The 9,583-nt window shown below is 57.2% G+C and overlaps 2 protein-coding genes across 2 annotated transcripts; both read left to right on the forward strand.

Annotated features, from left to right (window-relative positions):
- Positions 1–2: 2 nt before the first annotated feature.
- On the forward strand, positions 3–6,674 carry COQ9 (coenzyme Q9). The gene is made up of 9 exons (XM_075326286.1): positions 3–134; positions 1,435–1,570; positions 1,645–1,780; positions 1,849–1,991; positions 2,215–2,299; positions 4,401–4,505; positions 4,586–4,741; positions 4,814–4,867; positions 6,583–6,674. Exons 1-9 carry the CDS (start codon positions 53–55, stop codon positions 6,616–6,618), a joined length of 933 nt encoding a protein of 310 aa, XP_075182401.1. The 5' UTR covers positions 3–52; the 3' UTR covers positions 6,619–6,674.
- Positions 6,675–7,053: 379 nt separating this feature from the next.
- Positions 7,054–9,346, forward strand: LOC142254414 (uncharacterized). The gene is made up of 3 exons (XM_075325457.1): positions 7,054–7,143; positions 7,420–8,024; positions 8,066–9,346. The coding sequence occupies exons 1-3, from the start codon at positions 7,054–7,056 to the stop codon at positions 8,562–8,564; spliced, it is 1,194 nt and encodes a 397-aa protein (XP_075181572.1). The 3' UTR covers positions 8,565–9,346.
- Positions 9,347–9,583: the final 237 nt, after the last annotated feature.

A 9,583-nucleotide genomic window follows, 5' to 3' on the forward strand; every position in this document is an offset into this window, starting at 1 on the left:
ACGCCTCCACTCTGGCAGATAAGTCTCCGCCCTCCCGCTGCCAGACGCTGTTATGGCGGCCGTGGCGGTGCGATGTCTGGCGGCTGTGGGCGGCGGGAGACTGCTGCTGCTGTGCGGGCGGCGACGGTTGTCTGGTGAGTGGGAACAGCGGGGAACGGAGCCCGGAGGAAGCGGCGGCCCGAGAAACGGAAGGGCACGGGCAGAGGTCACAGTCACCTCGAGGGCGGGACCAAAGCCCCCCCCCCCCCCCCCGACGAGTACGCTCCCAAACCCCGCCCCATGGACGAGTCCACATCGCCTCACCCCCTCCTCCGCGGGCCGCCTCGCCTCGCCCCTTCCTCCGCGGGCCGCCTCGCCCCTTCCTCCGCGGGCCGCCTCGCCCCTTCCTCCGCGGGCCGCCTCGCCTCGCCCCTTCCTCCGCGGGCCGCCTCGCCCCTTCCTCCGCGGGCCGCCTCGCCCCTTCCTCCGCGGGCCGCCTCGCCTCGCCCCTTCCTCCCCAGGCCGCCTCGCCTCGCCCCCTCCTCCGCGGGCCGCCTCGCCTCGCCCCTTCCTTCCCGGGCCGCCTCGCCTCGCCCCTTCCTCCCCGGGCCGCCTCGCCTCGCCCCCTCCTCCGCGGGCCGCCTCGCCTCGCCCCTTCCTCCGCGGGCCGCCTCGCCTCGCCCCTTCCTCCGCGGGCCGCCTCTCCTCGCCCCTTCCTCCGCGGGCCGCCTCTCCTCGCCCCTTCCTCCGCGGGCCGCCTCTCCTCGCCCCTTCCTCCGCGGGCCGCCTCTCCTCGCCCCTTCCTCCGCGGGCCGCCTCTCCTCGCCCCTTCCTCCGCGGGCCGCCTCTCCTCGCCCCTTCCTCCGCGGGCCGCCTCTCCTCGCCCCTTCCTCCGCGGGCTGCCTCTCCCTCTCCTCCACGGGCCACCTCGCACTGACCCCCTTCTCTGCGGGCCGCCCCTCCTCTCCTTGCCCCCTCCTCCCCGGGCCGCCTCACCCCGCCCCTCCTCTCCCCCTCCTCCCCGGGCCGCCTCTCACTGACCCCTCCTCCGCGGGCCGCCCCTCCTCTCCTCGCCCCTTCCTCCGGGCCGCCTCTCCTCGCCCCTTCCTCCCCGGGCCGCCTCTCCTCGCCCCTTCCGCCTCACCCCGCCCCTTCCTCCCTGGTCCACCCCTCCTCTCCCTCTCCTCCACGGGCCACCTCGCACTGACCCCCTTCTCTGCGGGCCGCCCCTCCTCTCCTTGCCCCCTCCTCCCCGGGCCGCCTCTCACTGACCCCTCCTCCGCGGGCCGCCCCTCCTCTCCTCGCCCCTTCCTCCCTGGGCCGCCTCACCCCGCCACTTCCTCCCCGGGCCGCTTCGCCTCCCCCACTTTGGGCCAGTCCGCACCCCTTCTCGTCACCCCCCTCCCTGCCCCCAGCACCTATCATGGCCGCTTTCCCACTATTTTTGTCTTGCAGCCCTGACTCGCCCGGTGGGGGTCTTCGTGCGGCCCCTATGGACGACCTCCGCCCTGAGCTCCAGAGATGACCAGTCGTCTCCACCTCTTTCTTCCCCATTAGATGCGGCCGAGCAGCCGGGCTCGGCACCGCCCAGGTATGATGGGGCCCCTCACGGTGCCTGCAGTGTGGGCTCCTGAGGGGCCGCTCTGATCACAGCTGTGGCCGCAGGTTTACTGACCAGGGAGGAGAGGAATCGGAGGGGTACGAGAGCGAGGAGCAGCTGCAGCAGCGCATCCTCTCCGCAGCCCTGACCTTTGTACACGAGTATGGCTGGAGCTCCGAGGCCATTGCTGAGGGGGCGAAGGTAAGTCAGCGAGCTCAGTGCTAGGCCAACATGGCCGGCATCATCTCCCCTCCCCTCTCTCTCCGCAGACCCTAGATCTGTCCGCAGCAGCAGCGGGAATGTTCCAGAATGGCGGCAGCGAACTCGTCCTGCACTTTGTATCCGTCTGTAACAAGAACCTGACCGAACTGCTGGAGCAGGAGCACAAACTGGTCCAACTGGGCAGCACGGAGTGAGTGCAGGACGGGGAACGGCCGGGTGACGGGGGGAGGGGAAACGGGGGGGGGGGGGACACGGCCGGGGGAGGGGAATGGCCGGGTGACGAGGGAGGGTAACTGGGGAGGGGGACGGCCGGGTAACGAGGGAAGGGGAACGGCCGGGTAACGGGGGAGGGGAAAGGAACAGACGGGGAAGGGTAATAGACGGGTAACGTGATGTCACCCTATTTGGTTTAGGAAGAAGACAACGGAGCAATTCCTGAGAGACGCAGTGGAGGCACGACTGAGGATGGTTGTCCCCTACATAGGACGCTGGCCACAGGTACCGCAGTATCACAGCCACTGTGCAGTTCAGGAGCGCAGCGGGGGCAGCCGGGGATATCACACCAGTGACATATCAGTTATATTATACACCGGTAGGGTCCAAATCTGTAATAAGAGCATAAAGCGGGACACTAGTGGTTATTGACGATGGAAGCAGTAAGCCGGGCGGGCATGCAGACATTACAATGGCTTTGGGCACTAGTGGTTATTGATGATGGAGGTGGTGTGATGGCCGGGTATACATGGCTTCTATTGGCCCTGGGGCTCTAGTGGTTACTGATGATGGAGGTGGTGTGATGGCCGGGTATACATGGCTTCTATTGGCCCTGGGGCACTAGTGGTTACTGATGATGGAGGTGGTGTGATGGCTGGGTATACATGGCTTCTATTGGCCCTGGGGCTCTAGTGGTTATTGATGATGGAGGTGGTGTGATGGCCGGGTATACATGGCTTCTAATGGCCCTGGGGCTCTAGTGGTTATTGATGATGGAGGTGGTGTGATGGCCGGGTATACATGGCTTCTATTGGCCCTGGGGCTCTAGTGGTTACTGATGATGGAGGTGGTGTGATGGCTGGGTATACATGGCTTCTATTGGCCCTGGGGCTCTAGTGGTTATTGATGATGGAGGTGGTGTGATGGCCGGGTATACATGGCTTCTATTGGCCCTGGGGCACTAGTGGTTATTGATGATGGAGGTGGTGTGATGGCCGGGTATACATGGCTTCTATTGGCCCTGGGGCACTAGTGGTTATTGATGATGGAGGTGGTGTGATGGTTGGGTATACATGGCTTCTATTGGCCCTGGGGCACTAGTGGTTATTGATGATGGAGGTGGTGTGATGGCCGGGTATACATGGCTTCTATTGGCCCTGGGGCTCTAGTGGTTATTGATGATGGAGGTGGTGTGATGGCTGGGTATACATGGCTTCTATTGGCCCTGGGGCTCTAGTGGTTATTGATGATGGAGGTGGTGTGATGGCTGGGTATACATGACTTCTATTGGCCCTGGGGCTCTAGTGGTTACTGATGATGGAGGTGGTGTGATGGTTGGGTATACATGGCTTCTATTGGCCCTGGGGCTCTAGTGGTTATTGATGAAGACAGAAGCAGCCGGATGAATTCTGAAGTCACAGGACGAGACTTTCTCCTCAGATTCAACCAAATGCAGCAATGATTGGACGACTCTTCAGAGAGAGACGGACAATTCTGCACTGGCCGAGTCCTCACCAGATCTCACCCTATCGAGCCGCATCTCACAGGAGTAACGAAACGTAAGGAGGAAGAGCCACAAACAAGGAACAACTGAAGAAACCGCGGCAAAGCCTCACACCAGAGGAGACCAGCGATGGAGACGTCCACAGCCGAGAGCCTCACACCAGAGGAGACCAGCGATGGAGACATCCACAGCCGAGAGCCTCACCCCGGAGGAGACCAGCGATGGAGACGTCCACAGCCGAGAGCCTCACACCGGAGGAGACCAGCGATGGAGACATCCACAGCCGAGAGCCTCACACCGGAGGAGACCAGCGATGGAGACGTCCACAACCGAGAGCCTCACACCGGAGGAGACCAGCGATGGAGACGTCCACAGCCGAGAGCCTCACCCCGGAGGAGACCAGCGATGGAGACGTCCACAGCCGAGAGCCTCACCCCGGAGGAGACCAGCGATGGAGACATCCACAGCCGAGAGCCTCACACCGGAGGAGACCAGCGATGGAGACATCCACAGCCGAGACCCTCACCCCGGAGGAGACCAGCGATGGAGACGTCCACAACCGGAAGACTTTAGTTATTGCTACAAAGGAGTCTCCACAAAGGGTTAAACATGGACATTTCTGGGACGGTCACTTGGTCACTTCTGAGCCCTGAAGTGAGGAGATCTGTAGACACATGGCCGCCATCCCTGAACATTTCACAGGAGATTTCTGATCAGCCCCTTTATATAAACCTGAAAGTCTCCACTTCTTCACTTGTGTCTCAGTCGTTTCATTATCACATATAGCGACCTGCAGAGCTGAAATCACAACGATTCATCACTGCCGAAAGATTTCTTGGTCTGTCAGCAGCTGTAGCGCCCCCTACTGATTGTCTTTTCTAGGCAGTGGGGATTCTCCTTTTGCCGCACAATCTTCCCTCCAGTCTGACGCTCCTGACGGCGATGGTAGACGATATTTGGCACTATGCTAGTGACCAGTCTACAGACGTGAGTACGGGGTGCGGGGAGGGCATGTGTCTGCGTGGTCTCCCTCCTGCTTATTACCTCTGCTCTACCTCTGCCCGCAGGTCAGCTGGTACACGCGGCGGGCGGTGCTGGCCGGGATCTATAACACCACAGAGCTGGTCATGATGCAGGACACGTCGCCCGACTACGAGGATACCTGGAGCTTCCTGCACAACCGGATTTCTGAGGCCATGTCCATGGGAGAGTCTGTCAACCAGGTGCTGAGCCGACTGCTGCAGCCCCTGAGCTAGCGTGGCGTTCCCGGGCTTACTCTGTCCTCTCTGTTGTAGGTGACCAGCACAGGAGAAGCCGTGATCCAGGGGCTGATGGGAGCGGCCGTCACTGTGAGTATCCAGCAGCTGGGCAGCCATGATGGTATCAGAGAGTGAACAATGAGCGGCCAAAAGGACGACCTCCTCCTGGAGCCTCGAGGGAGGAGGGGAGCAGGGGGGGGGGTTTGTTTATATGGGGTGGATCATGGTGGTAATTCAGTGGGGGGGGTTATATGGGGTAGATGATGGTGGGAATTCAGTGTGGGGGGGGTGTTATATGGGGTAGATGATGGTGGGAATTCAGTGGTGGGGTGGTGTTATATGGTGGGAATTCAGTGTGGGGGGGGATGTTATATGGGGTAGATGATGGTGGTAATTCAGTGGGGGGGGTTATATGGGGTAGATGATGGTGGGAATTCAGTGGGGGGGGTGTTATATGGGGTAGATGATGGTGGGAATTCAGTGGTGGGGTGGTGTTATATGGGGTGGATGATGGTGGGAATTCAGTGTGTGGGGGGGGGGGGTGGTGTTATATGGGGTGGATGATGGTGGGAATTCAGTGGTGGGGGTGTTATATGGTGGGAATTCAGTGTGGGGGGGGGGGTGTTGGTGGGAATTCAGTCGGGGGGGGTGTTGGTGGGAATTCAGTCGGGGGGGGGGTTATATGGGGTGGATGATGGTGGGAATTCAGTGTGGGGGGGGTGTTATATGGGGTAGTTGGTGGGAATTCAGTCGGGGGGGTTATATGGGGTGGATGACGGTGGGGATTCAGTGTCGGGGGGGGGGGTGTTATATGGGGTAGATGATGGTGGGAATTCAGTGTGTGTGGGGGGGTGTTATATGGGGTGGATGATGGTGGGAATTCAGTGTGTGTGGGGGGGTGTTGGTGGGAATTCAGTGTGTGTGTGGGGGGGTGTTATATGGGGTGGATGATGGTGGGAATTCAGTGTGTGTGGGGGGGTGTTATATGGGGTGGATGATGGTGGGAATTCAGTGTGTGTGTGGGGGGGTGTTATATGGGGTGGATGATGGTGGGAATTCAGTGTGTGTGGGGGGGGTGTTATATGGGGTGGATGATGGTGGGAATTCAGTGTGTGTGTGGGGGGGGGTGTTATATGGGGTGGATGATGGTGGGAATTCAGTGTGTGTGTGGGGGGGTGTTATATGGGGTGGATGATGGTGGGAATTCAGTGTGTGTGGGGGGGTGTTATATGGGGTGGATGATGGTGGGAATTCAGTGTGTGTGGGGGGGTGTTATATGGGGTGGATGATGGTGGGAATTCAGTGTGTGTGGGGGGGTGTTATATGGGGTGGATGATGGTGGGAATTCAGTGTGTGTGGGGGGGTGTTATATGGGGTGGATGATGGTGGGAATTCAGTGTGTGTGGGGGGGTGTTATATGGGGTGGATGATGGTGGGAATTCAGTGTGTGTGGGGGGGTGTTATATGGGGTGGATGATGGTGGGAATTCAGTGTGTGTGGGGGGGTGTTATATGGGGTGGATGATGGTGGGAATTCAGTGTGTGTGGGGGGGTGTTATATGGGGTGGATGATGGTGGGAATTCAGTGTGGGGGGGTGTTATATGGGGTGGATGATGGTGGGAATTCAGTGTGGGGGGGGGTGTTATATGGGGTGGATGATGGTGGGAATTCAGTGGGGGAGGGGGGGGTGTTATATGGGGTGGATGGTGGGAATTTGGGGTGCACACAGGGTAGCTGTTGCTATGGGGCAGTGATGGATCTTTCTGTAGGGAGAAGATCACTGATTATATTCCTCTTTTTTCCAGTTGAAGAATCTGACGGGTGTGAGCCAGCGCCGGTGAAGCCCCTCCAGTGACCCCTGCCCCCATATTTATGTATTAAACATTTGTGGAGCGCAGCTGTGTCTTGTGACTGTGTGCCGCGGCCGCCCCCTGCCCCTCATATTGGGGGCCAAGCTCCATTTATAAAGAGTAGGATAAACCCCTGGGTATTTAGTAAGGGAAGGCTTCCGCCTGTCCTCGGGGAGGTGTCTGTGGATAACCGCCATATACACCAGCCATACACAGCGCGGCAGTACGCTGCCATTAATAAATACATGACATATAGCTAAAAGCATTAATAGCGTAAGGTGAACGCCTCCGAGCAGGTGACGGTGTCCCCGATATCTGTGCAGATCTCGTGCTCCGTGAGCGATTTGTGAGCGGACACAGCTCATACAGCCCCAAAGGAGACCCCCCACCTCCCAATATGTACTCCAAGGAAAATATTGGACCCAGATGCGGCAGTGCAGTCAATACAAATCATTCCATATATCGGACTGGCAGCAGATGGGAGAGCCGGGTGCCCAGTGTACAATGTGTCCACCCGTATCCTGTATACACCGCACCTATATACAGTGTGTCCACCCGTATCCTGTATACACCGCACCTATATACAGCGTGTCCACCCGTATCCTGTATACACCGCACCTATATACAGCGTGTCCACCCGTATCCTGTATACACCGCACCTATATACAGCGTGTCCACCCGTATCCTGTATACACCGCACCTATATACAGCGTGTCCACCCGTATCCTGTATACACCGCACCTATATACAGCGTGTCCACCCGTATCCTGTATACACCGCACCTATATACAGCGTGTCCACCCGTATCCTGTATACACCGCACCTATATACAGCGTGTCCACCCGTATCCTGTATACACCGCACCTATATACAGCGTGTCCACCCGTATCCTCTATACACCGCACCTATATACAGCGTGTCCACCCGTATCCTCTATACACCGCACCTATATACAGCGTGTCCACCCGTATCCTCTATACACCGCACCTATATACAGCGTGTCCACCCGTATCCTCTATACACCGCACCTATATACAGCGTGTCCACCCGTATCCTCTATACACCGCACCTATATACAGCGTGTCCACCCGTATCCTCTATACACCGCACCTATATACAGCGTGTCCACCCGTATCCTCTATACACCGCACCTATATACAGCGTGTCCACCCGTATCCTCTATACACCGCACCTATATACAGCGTGTCCACCCGTATCCTCTATACACCGCACCTATATACAGCGTGTCCACCCGTATCCTCTATACACCGCACCTATATACAGCGTGTCCACCCGTATCCTCTATACACCGCACCTATATACAGCGTGTCCACCCGTATCCTCTATACACCGCACCTATATACAGCGTGTCCACCCGTATCCTCTATACACCGCACCTATATACAGCGTGTCCACCCGTATCCTCTATACATTGCACCTATATACAGCGTGTCCACCCGTATCCTCTATACACCGCACCTATATACAGCGTGTCCACCCGTATCCTCTATACACCGCACCTATATACAGCGTGTCCACCCGTGTCCTCTATACACCGCACCTATATACAGCGTGTCCACCCGTGTCCTCTATACACCGCACCTATATACAGCGTGTCCACCCGTGTCCTCTATACACCGCACCTATATACAGCGTGTCCACCCGTGTCCTCTATACACCGCACCTATATACAGCGTGTCCACCCGTATCCTCTATACACCGCACCTATATACAGCGTGTCCACCCGTATCCTCTATACACTGCACCTCTATACAGCGTGTCCACCCGTATCCTGTATACACTGCACCTATATACAGCGTGTCTACCCGTATCCTGTATACACTGCACCTATATACAGTGTGTCCACCCGTATCCTGTATACACTGCACCTATATACAGTGTGTCCACCCGTATCCTGTCCACCGCCAGTAACTTGAGAACGGCAGCAGCTATAGGCATAGAAGTGGTGTCTAGGTATAGTAAAGTAGCTATGCGCTACACAATGAAACCACCTATAGCGCCACCTGCTGGAAAACAACGGAGTTAGCATTTTTATCTTGAAAATGGAATGAGAGAGAATAAAAGTGAATTACAAAGTTGTAAGGGCATCATCAATTCAATACGAATCGACACCTTGCACTTCTATGCCTATAGCTGCTGCCGTTCTCAAGATAATGGCGGTGGACAGGATATGGGTGGACACACTGTATAGCGGGCTTTACACACTGCGATTTCGCTAGCGACCGTACCCGCCCCCGTCGGTTGTGCGACACGGGCAAATCGCCTCACTTAACCCCGGCACACGCATTTACCTGCCCTGAGACGTCGCTCTGGCCGGCGAACCGCCTCTTTTCTAAGGGGGCGGTTTGTGCGGCGTCACAGTGACATCACATGGCAGGCGTCCAATAGAAGCGGAGGGGCGGAGATGAGCGGGACGTAACATCCCGCCCACCTCCTTTCTTAGAATCATAGTATATTAGCGTTGGAATGGACCTCCTGGGTCATCTCGTCCAACCCCGGCTCAAAGCAGGATTCACTAAATCATCCCAGGCAGATGTGCGTCCAACCTCTTTTTATAGACTTCCATTGAAGGAGACTTCACCACCTCTCGTGGCGCCGGTTCCACTCATTGATCACCCTCACTGTCTCCCATCAGTTTCATCCATTGCTTCTAGTCTTTCCTTGTGAAGATGAGAATAAAACTGATCCCTCTACAGTGTGACCGCCTGTAAGATATTTGTAGACCGCTATTAGGCTTTGTGCGCACTAGACCGTTTTACCCGCGGATTTGCTGCGGAAATTTCTTGAGAAAGGTGTTAAATCTTTCTGCAGACATTTCCCAGCAAAACCTATGGAAAAAAAAAAATAGGTGTGCGCACACTGCGGATTTTTCTCAAGGAAAGTTTCTTGAGAAAATGAGCATGTTCATTATTTCCTGCGGATTACCCCCGGATTT

Source organism: Anomaloglossus baeobatrachus, chromosome 10, assembly GCF_048569485.1.
Source record: "Anomaloglossus baeobatrachus isolate aAnoBae1 chromosome 10, aAnoBae1.hap1, whole genome shotgun sequence".
NCBI classification, from domain to species: Eukaryota; Metazoa; Chordata; class Amphibia; order Anura; family Aromobatidae; genus Anomaloglossus; species Anomaloglossus baeobatrachus.